Here is a 16,552-nt window from a genome sequence, read left to right on the forward strand (position 1 = left end):
CGCCGTCTCGGCACCTGCCCTGCATACCGGGCACCTTCCCTGCAACCTCACCACCTTCGCCACACACGGGCGCGGCTGGGCCCGGCACACGACGGTGACGGGCTGGGGGCCACCGCCCTCCCAACATGTCCCGCGCGGCGCAGAGCACGCTGGGAGCTGTAGTCCTGCGGCCTCACAGCCCCATTTGCCTGTTCTCTACCCGGCGCAGAGCACGCTGGGAGCTGTAGTCCCGCGGCCCCACGGCTCCGTTGCTCTGCGGCCGGCTCGGTAACAGCTCGCGGTTTCTCGCCCCTATCCGGGCATGCAGCGGCTGTTGCGGCGGCTTCTTCCCGCTGTTTACTCGGCGCGGCCGGCAGCGGCCTGTGCCCTGCGAGCCCGGGAAGCTGTGCCCGCGCTGTCGCGCTTCATGGCGCTGCGGCCCGCGGCGGGAGGCGATGGCTCCGTGGATCTCACTTGCGCAGCCGGCGCGACCCCGGAGTGCGGTGAGGAGGAGGCAGGGCGCGGGAGGAGACGAGCGCGGGACCCTGCAGACGCTTGGGAGTGGGCCGGGCGCCCTCCGGTGCCGGCAGCAGCGTGCGGGCTGCGCTGCGAGGCGCAGGCACGGCGCTGCTGGGTGCGCTTGGTGTTAAAGGGCCGCGCCGGGCAGAGCGGCTGAGTTACGGCTTGGGCAGGCAAAGCCGGGTGTCGGTGGGGAGAGGGAGCCCGCACAGCAGCGCTTGTGGAGGTCGTTGGGGAAATGAGTCAACCTGCTTGTGGGCTGGGGCGAAAAACTCTTCTGCTTTTACTTTCCCTGCCGGCTCAGATCTGACTTAGAATCACAGAATGTTAGGGGTTGGAAGGGACCTCTGGAGATCATCCAGTCCAACCCCCCTGCCAGAGCAGGACCACCTAGGGCAGGTCACACAGGAACACATCCAGATGGGTTTTGAAAGTCTCCGGAGAAGGAGACTCCACAATCTCTCTGGTCAGCCTGCTCCAAGGCTCCAGCACCCTCACAGTGAAAAACTTTCTCCTCACGTTGAAGTGGAACTTCCAGTTTGTGACCGCTATTCCTTGTCCTGTCACAGGACACCATGCAAAGAGCCTGCCCCCTTCTCCTTGACACCCACCCTTAGTGTGTTTGGAAACAGTGATAAAAGCCCCTCGCAGCCTTCTCTTCGCCAGGCTAAACAGCCCAAGGGCTCTTCAGCTTCATCACACAGATGTTCCAGTCCCTTCAGCATCCTCCTAACATCCATTGGACTCTCTCCACCGTAGCCCTCTCTTTCTTGAGCAGCAGAGAGGGGGAGGAGATTCTCACTTGTAGTCAGTGAAAGCATCAGACCTGGATGAATAATAAACCTACCTTTTCTTTTTTCCTCTTGAAGTTTGTTTTGTTGAGGTTTTTTTAAGCCTTTTCAGTTCCCTAGACTATGTAAATACCAGTGCCAGCATCAGAGTGCCTGGAGACTGATGCCATGTATTTCTACAGCAGCTTTCAGTTAAATTGCCTCCAGAGGATTCATTTATTATTAAACATTTCAACATAAGCATATTAAATGTATTAAACAGAACAGTGCCTGGAGATCTAATTTCACCACAGACTCTGATATATGGGTGCCAAATAATAAAAGGTGAAACTATGATCTGAAGAGACTTGGAAATAGTGTACAATCAAAGAGTTGGGGCTGTTGAACCTGGGGAAGAGAAGGCTCCAGGGAGACCTTAAGTGGCTTTCCTGAGGGGGCTACAGAATTGCTGGGGAAGGAGTTTTGACAAGGGCTGGGAGTGACAAGATAAGGGACAACGGCTTTGAGCTGGGAGAGGGGAGACTGAGACTGGAGATGAGGAAGAAATTCTTGGCAGTGAGGGTGGTGAGACACTGGCACAGGTTGCCCAGGGAGGCTGGGGCCACTCACTCCCTGGAGGTGTTCAAGGCCAGGCTGGATGAGGCCTTGAGCACCCTGGGCTGGTGGGAGGTGTCCCTGCAGGGGGGTTGGAACTGGATGATTTCTAAGGTCCCTTCCAACCCAACCCATTCTGTGATTCTGTGATTCTGTGATTCTATGAAATATGTTTTATTGCTCCATCTTTCTGTGTCCTCTCCTTTCTAGGCTAAATTTTTTTTTCCTGCTGGAGCAGATTACTTAAATACTGGTGAGGATCAGCAGGCACTTAAACACAAGTATGGGAATAATGTGTGCACCTGCTCATATATGAAATTCAGGCTAATATAATTCAATGTACAATTAAGAGAAAAGTTTGTCTTGTAACAGCTTACAACTGATGAGGTTGGCTGAGGCCTCTGAGATCCCCAAGTCCAAGCACTCCCCCAGAGCTCACAGCCCCACCCCTGCTGCTGAGCCACTGCCACTGCCCCACGTCCCTCAGCACCACATCCATGCAGCTCTGAAACCCCTTCAGGGATGAGGACCCCGACACCTCCTGGAGGTGGTGGAGCCTGATGGTCAAGGAGTTCCTATGGAAGCTGATTTTGCTACTCAAGGTCTCAAGTTTTAGGTTGTTTTAGTGTCTGGAACACAGTTCTTGAATGTTGTTGCTAACTTCTCTAATAAGTATTTCAGAAAAGGTGAGGGATGGAGAGTTTTTGCTTGGGGCACAACCTGTAGCGTTTTGAAGCAGTTCCTGTTCAGTTCTGCTAATTGATTTGAGAAGGGCCATTGTTAATTATTATCTGTGCCTTTGCTGTGCCCATCTGCTATTGTGAACAGACAGAATTTGTCAGTGGCACAAGTGTGTTGCTTTTCTAGCAGACAGAGCAAAGCAAACATGGAATCTGCAACCCTCCCCTCATACTTATATGGGTTCTAGTTCCTCTAAAAGGAGGTTGCAGTGAGGTGGGGTTTGGGCTCTGCTCCCTAGTCTCAGGTGACAGGAGAGGAAATGGCCTGGAAGTGTGCCAGGGGAGGGTTAGGTTGGAGATTAGGGAAAATTTCATTAGTGCAAGAGTGGTCAGGGATTGGAAGAGGCTGCCCAGGGAGGTGGTGGAGTCCCCATCCCTGGAGGTGTTCTGGAAAGGTGTGGCCATGGCACCTGGGGCCATGGTTTGGTGGCCATTATGTTGTTGTGTGGATGGCTGGGCTCAATGATCTCACAGGGCTTTTCCAACCCAAATAATTCTGTCATTCTATGATGCTGCCTTAACAAATCCCTTTTGCTCCCAGCTGCTTATGATGCTTCATTTCTGAATCTTGTTGATAACTTCTCTGCCCCAGACTGACTTGTTTGTTGGTTTCATGGATTTCTGTCTTGTCCTCCACTCTCAGAGCTCTTTGAAGGAAGGGTTGCTATTTTCTTTAAGCTTGTGTTTCACCAGCAACAATCAGTTTTGCTGTGAGCTTTACTTTAGATGTTAAATAATGATTTTCTTATTGCTTTAACACCTCTTTGTTGTATGTAGTTCTGTAGTGTCTACAGGGGGAACAAACAACAGATCTAAATACTTTGCTTCCTTTTAATAGCCCCTGTGGTAAAGTTAGATGTCAGACCACAGCCACAGGGTGATTTATGCCTCCTGAGTTTAGACTGGAGTGAATTAGCACTTAATCAGATGGCTCTTTTACTTATCTCCCCTAGCATAAAGTGGTGTAAGCAAGAAACATTCCAGAGGGTGATGATAACCCAGGTTGGGGCTGTAATATTGATTTGATCCATCTCCTCGTAGCTTTGCATGCCACAAGAACATAATATGCACTTTTGTTGCCAAATGTTCCCCTTGGGCCAGATTGGGGCTGCCTGCACTGCTCACAAGAGGAGCTTTGAAAGTGGTGTCTGCTGTAATGAGCTGACATCAGGCTTCTTCCCTGCTGCAATCCCATTGTGAAGCTGTCCCATAAAACAGCCCTGGCTGCCTGAAGCTGTCCACATCCTTTGCTGCTAGGAGAATGTTTGAATTTTTCATCTTGTTAAGGTATGGCTTACACCCCCAGCGTTAGATTTTACTGATCCAAAAGCATGAAGCAGATGTAAGGAAGTGAGTCAGGCTTAGTAGTGCTCCTGGGGAAAAAGACAAAACTTGTCAGTGCAGATCATTGCTGAAGTTCAAGAAAGGGGTGGACGTGACACCTGGGGACATGGTGTAATGGATGTGGAGGTCTTAGGTTGATGTTTGGGTGCAGTGTTGGCAGGCCTGAGAAGTGCCAACTGCATAAGGTTTAACAGGGCAAAGTGCAAGGTCCTGCATCTGGGCCAATCCCAGGCATAAATTCAGACTGGGTGCAAAGTGGGTTGAGAGAAGCCCTGAAGAAAGAGACTTGGGGGAGCTGGTTGATGAGAAGCTTCCCATGAGCCAGCAGTAAGGTCAGACCAGAAGGGAGGTTAAGAGATGGGATTCTGCCCCCTTACTCTGCTCTGGTGAGACCCCACATTGAATACTGCGTCCAGTTCTGGTATCCCCAGCTTAAGACAGACACAGAGCTGTTGGAGTGAGTCTAGAAGAAGCCACAAAGATGACCTGAGGGCTGGAGCACTTCTTCTAAGAAGACAGGCTGGGAGAGTTGGAGTTGTTCAGCTTGGAAAAGAGAAGGCTCCAGGGAGACCTTAGAGCAGCCTTCCAGTACCTGAAGGGGCTCCAGGAGAGCTGGGGAGGGACTTTGGACAAGGGCTGGGAGTGACAGGATGAGGGACAATGGCTTTGAGCTGGGAGAGGGGAGATTGAGACTGGAGATGAGGAAGAAATTCTTGGCAGTGGGAGAGTGGAACAGGTTGCCCAGGGAGGTTGTGGTTGCCCCTTGCCTGGAAGTGTTTAAGGCCAGGCTGGATGAGGCCTTGAGCAAGCTGTGCTGGTGGGAGGTGTCTCTGCCCATGGCAGGGGTTTGGAGTAGATGATCTGTAAGGTCCCTTCTGATGTTAGCCATTCTATGGGTCTGTGATCTTAGAGGGCTTTTCCAACCCAAACAACTCTGTGACTGTCACTGTGGTGTTTCTCTGAGACAGACCTTCCTGTGTGTCTCTACACATGCAAGAGGAGTTTTACTTTGTTTTGGTTCTTTCTTTAGCTGAAGTACTAAAAGTCAGGTTTTGGAATGAGAGGTTGGGGTCAGTGCTCTGTGTAACATGCAATACTGGGTGGGAGGTGCAGGGACAGAGTCATCATCCCTCTTATTCCTGAATGAAAGGGACAGCTGAGAACTCCTTTTTACATGTGCAATGGGAGGGCTCCCTTCAGATAATTTGTGCCTCATTTGCAGCCTGTTTCCTTTGGAATTCATGTGCTAATGTTTGTCTGCATTGAGCTTCAGATCCCTTTACTTCTATCTAATGTGAACTTCCATGATGTCTGAGGACTTCATTTTTTTCCTGCTCAGTGTTAAGTACCTCTTTTTTTTCCCCCCCATAATTACTTCACATTGAACAGGACCATAAGTTATCAAACACATAAGGCTGAACTCCTTTTTTTGTTGGGTTTTTTTTTGTTGTTGGTTTTTTTTTTGTTTTGTTTTTTTTTTTGCTATTCCACTTAAAACAGTGAGGTATTTTTGCTGATATGTTGACAAGGAGAAAAGCAGCATTCTTAAGGGGATTATAGGTCAGTAGTCATTTGCTGATAGTTAGGGGCATGGATATCTGATTTATTGCTTGTGTAGAATGTGCCTTAGCTGTTTATTTATAAAACCAAGACCCAGTGTGTTATTTTAATCATATTACAGATGAGCTGGAAAATGTACAGCAGAAGAAAACCTTTAAAAAGAGTGAGAAAGAGGCACAGGAGAGGAAGCAGCCCTGCCCTGCTGAGCTGGTGCAGTCTCTGATGGCAGAAATGCCCTTTGTGGACACTGACATGGAGGATGAATTTGTTGGTGAGTACGGTAACCAGCACAGATCCATCATCTGCTCAGTTCTGTGCTGCCTTTGCATGGCCAAGGGGGCTCTGCATGTTGAATCACAGATTCATAGAGTGGGTTGGGTTGGGTTGGAAGGCACCTTGAACACCTCCAGGCAGGGGACAGCCACAGCCTCCCTGGGCAACCTGTGCCAGTGTCTCACCACCCTCACTTTCAAGAATTTCTTCCTCATCTCCAGTCTCAATCTCCCCTCTCCCAGCTCAAAGCCATTGTCCCTCATCCTGTCATTCCCAGCCCTTGTCCAAAGTCCCTCCCCAAGCTTTTCTGGAGCCCTTCAGGTACTGGAAGGCTGCTCTGAGGTCTTCCTGGAGCCTTCTCTTCTGCAGGCTGATCAGTCCCCACTCTCCCAGCCTGTCCCCACAGGGGAGGTTCTCCAGCCCTCTGATCATCTTTGTGGCCTCTTCTGGACCCTCTTCAACAGTTCCCTGTCCTTGTGCTGGGGGCCCCAGGACTGGAGGCAGTGCTGCAGGTGGGGTCTGAGCAGAGCAGAGCAGAGGGGCAGAATCCCCTCCCTGTGCTGCTGCCCTCCCTGCCCTGGATGCAGCTCAGCACACAGCTGCCTGCTGGGCTGCCAGTGACCATTGCTGGCTCCTGGGGAGTTTGTCACCAACTGACACCCCCAAGGCCTTCTCCTCAAGGCTGCTCTGGAGCCACTCCTCACCCAGCCTGGATTTGAGCTTGGGATTGCCCTCACCCAGCTGCAGGACTTCGCACCTGACGTTGTTGAACTTCATGATGCTGGCTTGGGCACAGCTCTGCAGCCTGTCCAGTCCATATGGATGCCATCCCTTCCCTCCAGAGTGTCAACCACACCACACAGCTTGGTGTCATCCACAGACTTGCTTAGGATGCCTCAATCTCACTGTCCACATGTGGTGAATAAGGATGGTTGTTAATTTATGGATTATGAAATATGAATTATGAAAAGTACTGTTTATTAATTATTAAAATTATTAATAACCGATGAATCACCTTTATATATTGGTTCTAATGCATGGTTGTGGAAATATATTCCATAACTGGTTTAGTATATACAATTTGAGCCAATTAGAATATTTACAGAATTAATTTCTAATGAAGGGACCGAAGGATGCGGTTCTGCCACTTGTCCCCCAGATGGAGACTGGACAAAAGGCATGGTGGCTGCAGCTATGTACAGACATTTACAATGCTATTCAGAGGCAATTCAAGCTGGAGTATCACGTGGCTAGGCGCGGGTGCTTTGAGCTGACTGTTACTGAGTGTTGCACACGTGGAAGGATACACTGTGTCTGTCTTTGTAGTGAGGCAAGTTGCTGGATCATGCTAGCTGCTGGCTGCTGCTTGTCTGCCCAGGGCTGGTCCATCTGGGCGGTGACTTTCTTTCTCCTCCCGCCTCTGCAAGAGGGGTGAGGCTTTTCTTCTCCTCCCGCGGCCACAGAGGGCTGACTTCCCTTGGCAGGGTGGTCCCATGGCGCAACTGCGGCGACTGGGGGCTGGTAGGATCAGTGTGGCTCCCTGAACAGAGTCGGCTGGGCAGGGCCGGTCCGGGGGAGTGGTCCTGCGCGGCGGGGGCCGGTTCCTTCGGGGTCGGCCCTCGCGGTCGGGGTGACGGTTCCCGGCCATGGGCTTCAGGGAAGCGGCGCGGTGGAGTGGTGCTTCCCCTGGGCTCGAAGCGAGCTGACTGTGCCGATCTCGGCGACTGCTGCCCATTTAAGATCATGATGCAGGCCGTGGTTTGAACTCAATGCAGAGGATGTCTTTCTCTCTCTCTCGGGAAACCCCAGGTTACGTTTCCCTGACGACTCCGGGCTGCGGAGCAGTAGCGGTAGCTCCACTTGTCTCCTGCGAACAGCGGGGGTCCTGCAGAATGTGTTGCTGCTTGATTAGCTGCTTATGGCTGCAGCAGATGTGCTGGGCTGCCAGGCTTGGGCTACTCCCTCCCCTCCTGGGCTAAAGCTTACTCTCAGGGTTCCACTCCTTGTTGAGATGTGATGGGCTTACAACGCTGGCTTTCGTAGCTTCAGCGAAGGGATCTCCTTTGCTGGTTCCTCGAGCAGCTCAGGGAGCTGGCTTCCTTCTATCTTGCAGAGGCCTCTGGTATGCTTGCATGTGTGAGTGAGAAGACTTAGGGGCTGTGAGCTTCCGTAGCTCAAGCAAAGTGAGAGAAAGCAAAAGGAGAGAGCAAGTTGGTAAACAAGAGAGGAATACCTACAGATTTCTCAAGGCTGGATCTGGCAATGGGCACACTTGTCAGCAACCTGCTTCAACCTATAGAAAGGGTGAAGCTAGAATTATGCCCTCAGATGGAAAGAGCACAAGCATGCCATGCAATGGGTGCATGGAGTTCTTTACCCCTTAGGAGACAGGTTGGTGCCTGGGCCTTTGTCCCCCTCTCCTGAAAGGAGGGTGGAAAAGGGGGACTTACCAAAACATGTTTGGACAAGTTTGCTGGTATTTGGGGGCATAATTCTGGGCAGGTGGTGCCTTCACCACACCATGTCACCCACAAAGATCCAGCATGGAGCAGGATCCCAGTCAGGCCAGGCTTGGGAAGATGTGCTCCAGCCAGCTGACTGGAGTCCAGTTCCTGTTGCCATGATATTAAGTCTATCTTTGTTTTGATTTGTCTGTGTGCTAAAAGTATTTTTTTTCTTCCCTTCAGTTCATGCAAGCTCTGAAGTAAATACGAAAAAGAGAAAAAAGAGGACTACTGGAAAAGAAACTGAAGAAGGTGGTGAGAGAATGAGGAAAAAGACAAAACAGTACCAGCCAAATTACTTCATTTCTCTTCCAATTACTAACCCGGAGGTGATGTTCTTTATTATACTCATTTGGAATAACCAGAATTGCTTCCACAGATGGATGTGCTCATAAGAAGAACAGAGTCTGGAGCAAAATAATATTTGTCAGATATTTTTAAAGGAACCTTACCAGCCTGATCAAAGAGTAACTTTGTATCATATCACATTTTTGTGAATAAAAGTTATTATCTGTAAAAGTTTAGAGGAAAAATATTTATCTTTGCCTTCAGTTTGTTAGGATTAGGCATTTCATGTTTTTTTGACTGAAGCTGGCTTAAATTTCCCCTCTGTACTGTTCCAGCAGTGTTTATTCTGTCATTTACTTAGACTGAGGAGAAGAGACATTCCTGTTTAATTTAATAAGAAAATCCCTAGCAAGACTTCTAGCTCTCCTTGTAGACAGGGATTTAAATGTGGATCTGCTTTAACTGGCAGTTTGTACTTTAAAGTTTTCCAGGAAAATTGGTCATCCTGTTTAAAATTCAAACAAACTCTTGTTTTGCTGAGATGTTCTTCAAATGTTTTCAAGAAGTGCAGAGAGCTCTTTAAGAAAATGCATAGGAGTTAGCAGCTGTTGTCTCAGTGGAGGAGAATCATTTCTTACATGCCAGAGGATTCATATACTCCTAGAATGGTTTGGGCTGGAAGGGACCTTCAAGATCATCCAGTTCCAACCCCTGCCATGGGCAGGGACACCTCCCACCAGCCCAGCTTGCTCTAGGCCTCATCCAGCCTGGCCTTGAACACCTCCAGGGAGGAGGCAGCCACAGCCTCCCTGGGCAACCTGTGCCAGTGTCTCCCTACCCTCACTGCCAAGAATTTCTTCCTCATCTCCACTCTCAGTCTCCCCTCTCCCAGCTCAAAGCCATTGTCCCTCATCCTGTCACTCCCAGCCACTGTCCAAAGTCCCTCCCCAGCTCTCCTGGAGCCCCTTCACATACTGGAAGGCTGCTCTAAGGTCTCCCTGGAGCCTTCCCTTCTCCAGGCTGAACAGCCCCAGCTCTCTTAGCGTATCCTCATAGCAGAGGTTCTCCAGCCCTCTGATTATCTTGGTGGCCTCCTCTGGACCCTCTCCAGCAGTTCCAGGTTCTTCTTGTGTTAGGAAGCCCCAGAGCTGGAGGCAATGCTGCAGGTGGGGTCTGAGCAGAGCAGAGCAGAGGGCAGAATCCCCTCCCTGTGCTGCTGCTCTCCTGCTCTGGATGCAGCTCAGCACACAGCTGCCTGCTGGGCTGCCAGGGACCATTGCTGGCTCCTGGGGAGTTTGTCACCAACTGACACCCCCAGTGTCCATAGTGCTGACACCTTTTGTGTCTGCAAACAAGGGCAGGAAGTGCATCAGGTTAAAAAAATAATCAGCTATTAGCTCCCCTGTTTTTTGGCCAGGGGGGTTCCTGTGCTGTTTATAAACTGTAAATCCCTGTAAATATTGTAAATATTGTGTATTTTGTACCTATTCCTTGCATTTCATTGTAGATTGTAGTTGTGCTGGTAATACAGCTTCATTTGCTTCCAACTGGGCTGGGCTGGCCATTTAATATTGGGGAGGAATTTTCAACCCACCACAGTCAGGCTGGTGATGAAAGATCTAGGCTGACATGGAAGTTGTGGGATATCTTTTGTGCCATCTTACTCTGGCATAGCTTTTCTTCCTGTCTGTCCCATGCTGCAACAAGTGCAAGAATAATGCAGGGCTTATGTGATCTGCTAGTTGAGAATGCCTTCACCCTGCATGTTTTGTTAGATGTCATGGGGTCAGTCTTTTATCCCTTACAGAGGCAAGGGAAGAACTCTGTTAAATCTCAGAGCATCTGGGAATTCCAGGACTGTGCTAGAAAGTTTTGTTAATACTTGCCTTGGGTGTGGAGTTCTTCTGAAAGCAGAAAATGCAGGTTGGAGTTTCTACAGGCAGCATTAGCCAACAGTGAGACTTCAGACACCTGGGTTCCTGATAGCCAGAGGGAGTCTGGTAATTACTGGCAGTATTTCAGTGAGGAATGAGAGACCTTTCTCTTGTTTGGAGGATCTCATTCCAGGGAAGTGTTTTAGGCATTAATACTATTTCTTCATATTTTATATAGAAATTTAAGCTTTCAGCAAAGAGCTGGTTTGTAATGAACTGTTCCTCTTGGAAATTAAACAGTTTCCTTCTTTAATTATGCTTTGAATCTTGAGAAACAAACTGTGGTGTTCCATTAATTTTTGATGTATATTGAACTCTGCATAATTACTTGTACAAAAATGGTTAAATGGATGGTTTAATCTAATGTGTTATCACTTGGTGGGGTTGCCTTTCAGCCTCCTCCACTGTTGATTAGAAATGGAGTTAATCTGCTAAATCTTTAAAGCTGTCAGTCTTTATATTTACTTACTGTTATTAACCTTGTAGTAAGCAAAATTAAGTTATTTTATTGCAAGGAACATGCTGAGAGAGTTGGGGCTGTTCAGCCTGGAGAAGAGAAGGCTCCAGGGAGACCTTAGAGCAACCTTCCAGTACCTGGAGGGACTCCAGGAGAGCTGGAGAGGAACTTTGGACAAGGGCTGGGAGTGACAGGATGAAGAACAATGGCTTTGAGCTGGAAGGGGAGATTGAGAGTGGAGATGAGGAAGAAATTCTGTAGAGTGAGGGTGGTAAGACACTGGCACAGGTTGCCCAGGGAGGCTGTGGCTGCCTCCTTGCTGGAGGTGTTCAAGGCCAGGCTGGATGAGGCACTGAGCAGCCTGGGCTAGTTGAGAGACATCCCTGCCCAGGGATGATCTTGAAGGTCCCTTCCCACCCAACCCGTTCCAGGAGTCTGTGCTTGTGGTGAAGACAGTGGTGTCAGTGTGGCCACTGCCTGTTTTCTAGACCTGCCTGTTGAGATCTGTCAGCCCCTCAGAGCTGGAAATCAGCCACAGCCAGTGCTGCTCCTTGCCCAAGCCAGACATGAAGTGTATGAGGGAGCTGGGGATAGTTTAGGGTGAGAGCAGGAAGGGACTAGGAAATGCCACTGGTGGGTCAGGGGCTGTGGGGTGCTGGCTGCTAACCTGGCTGCTGAATGGCACCGATCCTTTTCAGAGCTAGGGTGGCCTCACTGCTGTGGTAACACAGATCCCCCCTTGCCTTCTGAAGGACTTGTACACTTTCCTTCCCCCTGGATCTCAGATGCAAAGTAAATTTAGAAGGAAGAGTTGGAAATGGAATGATGTTGTCATTATGATAGGTTATCTCATTTCTGTGGTTTGGTTTTTTTGGTCTTCACAGGGGTAATTGTGTTTGCTTTAATTTATGAGCTTAAGGAATTACACAGCCAGGACATTGTGATTTCAGGGATTAAGCTTACTGGGGCTTTGCTTAAACAGGGGTTAAATTTCTCATGCATCTGAGACAATAAAAATGCTCTTTATGCAGGATAAGATCAGTTCTGTCATATGAAAGAAGATGGTTTTATTATATCATGATTTATGATCAGATTTTCTGCATGTGTCTTACCCTACCCCAGACAGTTGTGGGTTTGGAGATGCCATATCACATTTTTCTGTCAGCTGGCTTTACCTTCCTGCCTACCTTCCTAGATTTGCTTCCTGTTACAGGTTTAAGACTAATATCTTAATTGTAAATAAGTTTTTCCAGAGAATTCAAGAGTCCAGGGGAAGAACAGTCCAAAAGGGCTGAACAGGGATCCCTTGGGGATCAGCACTGGGACCAGTCTTGTTTAATATCTTTGTTGGTGACATGGACAGTGGCACTGAGGCTCCCTCAGCACCAAGCTGTGTGGTGTGGCTGACACCTGGAGGGAAGGGATCCATCCAGAGGGAGCTGGACATGGTGCAGAGCTGGCCCAAGCCAACCTCATGAGGTTTAACAGGACCAATTGCAAGGTCCTGCAGCTGGGTTGGGGCAATCCCAAGCACCAACATAGGCTTGAGAGCAGCCCTGAAGAAAAGGCCTTGGGGGTGCTGGGGGAGGAGAAGCTCAACAGGAGCCAGCAGTGAGCACTTGCAGCCCAGAGAGCCAACCAGAGCCTGGGCTGCATCAGGAGAAGTGTGGCCAGCAGGGCCAGGGAGGGGATTCTCCCCCTCTGCTCCACTCTGCTGAGACCCCACCTGGAGCTCTGGGTCCAGTTCTGGAGCCTCTGTCCCAGGAAGGATCTGGAAGGTGTCCAGAGAAGGGCCATGAGGATGAGCAGAGGGCTGGAGCTGCTCTGCTCTGGAGACAGCCTGAGAGAGTTGGGGTTGTGCAGCCTGGAGAGGAGAAGGCTCTGAGGAGACCTTCTTGTGGCCTTCCAGTATCTGAAGGGGGCTCCAAGAAAGCTGGGGAGGGACTTTTGAGGGTGTCAGGGAGTGACAGGACTGGGGGGAATGAAGCAAAACTAGAAGTGGGGAGATTCAGATTAGATGTCAGGAAGAAATTCTTCCCCATGAGGGTGGTGAGAGACTGGCACAGGTTGCCCAGGGAGGTGGTGGAAGCCTCATCCCTGGAGGTTTTTGCAGCCAGGCTGGATGTGGCTGTGAGCAACCTGCTGTAGTGTGAGGTGTCCCTGCCCTCATGCCAGGGGGTTTGGAAATGGATAATCCTTGAGGTCCCTTCCAACCCTGACAATTCTGTGATTCTAAGAGATATGTTTATCTCATTTCATTGATCTGCATTTCTATAGAGTTTGAAAGCACAGCTTGTTGGCTCTCTTGCTTTCTTGCTTGCTTCTTTCCCTCTGTTTTTGCCTCTGACTTGCTTGCTTGGCTTGCAGGCTTCTGTTTGGGTTATAGGAAGGAACAGCAGTTGGAGGAGAGAAAGATGATAACTTGTTAGCTGGTAACAGCCCCCTGGGCTCTCTCTACAGGGGGTGCCCAGGGGGTAGCTGGGCTGTTGTCTAGCTGTATATGTCCTTATGTATTTGGATATGTTTATTGCCTTTTCTGTTTAGCCTACTTCCATAAATAATAATTTCATTTAATTCCCAGATTCTGAGTAGTGTGGTAATTTGCTCCTTGGGGTAAATTCCAATTAGTACAGTGCTGCAACACCAAACTGCCACAATTCCTTTCAGTTCTAAGTTGGTTTGTTTATATGGCAGAGTTGGATCTCCCTGGCACATTGGGGAAAGAAAACTCCTGCATGACAAAACTAACGAGCCAGCAGTGTGCCCAGGTGGCAGAGAAAGCCAGTGGCATCCTGGCTTGGATCAGCAGTGCTGTGGCCAGCAGGAGCAGGGCAGAGATTGTCCCTCTGTACTCAGCACTGGTGAGGCCACACCTTGAGTGCTGGGTTCAGTTTTGGGCTCCTCTTTACAAGAAGGACATTGAGGAGCTGGAGCAAGTGCAAAGAGCAAGGATGCTGGGGAAGGGCCTAGAGGATGAGTTGGATGGAGAGCAGCTGAGGGAGCTGGGGCTGTTCAGTGTGAGGAAGAGGAGGCTGAGGGGAGACCTTGTTGCTCTCTACAACTACGTGACAGGACAGTATAGACAGGCAGGTGCTGATCTCTTCTCACAGGTAATTAATTAGTGGTAGAACAAGAGGGAATGGCCTCAAGCTGCACCAGAGCAGGCTCAGGGGGGACATTAGGAAGAAATGTTTTTTCACTGGAAGAGTGGTCAGGCCTTGGCACAGGCTGCTCAGGGGGGTGCTGGAGTCACCATCCCTGGAGGGGTTTAAAGGTCGTTTAGATGTGGCTCTTAGATATGGTTTAGTGGTGCAGTTGGTAGAGTAGGGTTGATGGTTGGACCTCATGATCTCAAGAGTCCTTTCCAACCTGAGTGATTCTGTGATTCCATGATTAAGCAATCTGGTCAGAAGAATCCTGAGCACTCCATTAGTCAATGCCTATGTTCCTTCAGGTTACTAGAGCTGCCAAAATAGACCAGGGTGCTTTTGTAACCTGAGAGTTACTTGTGCAGAAGCACCAAGTCAGTGTGCCCAGGATATCTGTGAAGCATTCACCACAATAAAATGAATCAAATAAAGCTCCCACCAGATTGACTTTTCCTACATGCTGCTTTTGACCTTTATACTCCAAAGCTGATTTGTCTGTAGTGGCTTTGCTTAGCATGCTTCAAGAACAAACTCATTTTGTCAGATGGTGAAGGTTATTGGATTTGATTTAATTCCCACTAACATATTCAGGGATTGTTGCAGGGCACTGTGGTTGCTTTGTTTGTTTGCTTTACATCACTGCAGAACAACAATCATAATGGATTTAGAGCTGTGTACATGCTGTGTGGAAATCCATCAAAAGAGGTTTGAGGAGAGTCCCTAAATGATGTCTGTCTGTTGGGCAGCCTGGTCAGAATTGTGCAGGGGACATCTCTGCAAATCATTGACTGAATAATTTTCTATTTGTTTCATTTGTGGAATATTGTGTCCAGTTTGGGGCTCCCCAGTTCAAGAGGGATAAGAGTCTACTGGGGAGAGTCCAGTGGAGAGATACTAGGATGCAGAAGGGCCTGGAACATCTGTGTGGTGAGGAAGGGCTGAGAGCCTGGAGAGGAGAAGGGTGAGAGGGGATCTGATCAATGTCTATCAGTATCTGAGGGGTGGGTGTCAGGAAGGTTCCAGTCTCTTTTCAGTGGTGACAGGACAACAGGTTGCCCAGGGAGGTGGTGGAAGCCTCATCCCTGGAAGTTTTTATGGCCAGGCTGGATGTGGCTCTGAGCAACCTGATGTGGTGTGAGCTGTTCCTGCCCGTGGCAGGGCGTTTGGAACTAGATGATGCTTGAGGTCCCTTCCAACCCTGAGAATTCTATGATTCAATTATGTGGTTCTAGGACAAGGAACAACAGGTACAAGCTGAAACCCAGGAAGTTCCACCTCAACATGAGAGAAACCTTCTTTCATACGAAGGTGCTGGAGACCTGCAGCAGGCTGCCCAGAGAGGTCATGGAGTCGTCTCCTCTGGAGACTTTCAAGACCCATCTGAAGGGGCTGTTCAGCCTGCAGAAGAGAAGGCTGAGGGGATCTGATCAATGGTTACAAATATCCGAGGGGTGGAGGGTGAGTAGGGGCCAGGCTCTGCTCAGTGGTGTCCTGGGGTAGGACAAGGGGCAGTGGACACAAACTGGAACCCACGAAGTTTCACCTCAACATGAGGAGAAACTTCTTTGGTGTGAGGGTGCTGGAGGCCTGGAGCAGGCTGCCCAGAGAGGTTGTGGAGTCTCCTCTGGAGACATTCAAAACCCACCTGGATTTGTTCCTGTGTGACCTGCCCTGGGTGACCCTGCTCTGGCAGCAGGGTGGACTGGATGAACTCTAGAGGTCCCTTGAAACCCTACCATGTCTGTGTGACCTGCCCTGGGTGACTGCATGATCTCTGGAGGTCCCTTCCAACCCTACCATTCTTTGATTCTGTGTTTCTATAATTGTTTTCCCTTTTCCCAGACACTTCTCTGCAGAGAGCCACATCCAAGCTTAGCGAAGCAGGCAGCCTTTCCTTGGGACTTCTGGCAGTGGGAAACTGGATGATCTTAATCTGCTGCAGGAATTTGTCATATTTATGGAAGCAAACCCCTCCTAAGATGTGATGGGCAGTGTCCAGTGGTTCATTAATCACTCCATTCATGCTCACTGGGGGCACAGCTTTGTCAGGAGATAAAACTCTCTTCTGCTGGAATGATTTTTGCATCAACTTTTGATTTGAGTTTGTGTGCTTCCTTCTTCACTTGCATGATGGGATACAGTAACTGGGAATGCTAACTGCTGTTGCTGTGTCTGTCTGTCTCCCCAGATCACTGACAGGATCCAGGCTGTGCAAGATGCAATAATCCAAAAGGATCAAAGGCTTTCCAAAGCCATGGTTCGTGCTGGTTCCTTCCACGTCACCATGCTGGTGATGCACTTAGCCAGTGAAGAAGAAATTAACATGTAGGTATTTGGGGTTACATTGACTGATACAAACATTGTCTAGGGAGGCCTGGGGAGGTTCTTTTCCCCCTCTACTATCCCCAGGTGAGACCACA

General features: G+C 49.4%; 1 protein-coding gene across 1 annotated transcript in view; it reads left to right on the forward strand.

Annotated features, from left to right (window-relative positions):
- Positions 1 to 298: 298 nt before the first annotated feature.
- The window catches only part of AKAP7 (A-kinase anchoring protein 7), a 112,479-nt gene continuing 96,225 nt past the window's right edge, over positions 299 to 16,552 (forward strand). The window contains exons 1-4 of the mRNA XM_054393017.1: positions 299 to 482; positions 5,649 to 5,798; positions 8,488 to 8,633; positions 16,321 to 16,457. Of these exons, the coding sequence (XP_054248992.1) occupies positions 302 to 482; positions 5,649 to 5,798; positions 8,488 to 8,633; positions 16,321 to 16,457 (614 nt within the window). The 5' untranslated portion in view covers positions 299 to 301. The remainder of the gene's footprint in view (positions 483 to 5,648; positions 5,799 to 8,487; positions 8,634 to 16,320; positions 16,458 to 16,552) is intronic.

This window comes from Indicator indicator, chromosome 27 (assembly GCF_027791375.1).
Source record: "Indicator indicator isolate 239-I01 chromosome 27, UM_Iind_1.1, whole genome shotgun sequence".
In the NCBI taxonomy this organism is placed as follows: Eukaryota; Metazoa; Chordata; class Aves; order Piciformes; family Indicatoridae; genus Indicator; species Indicator indicator.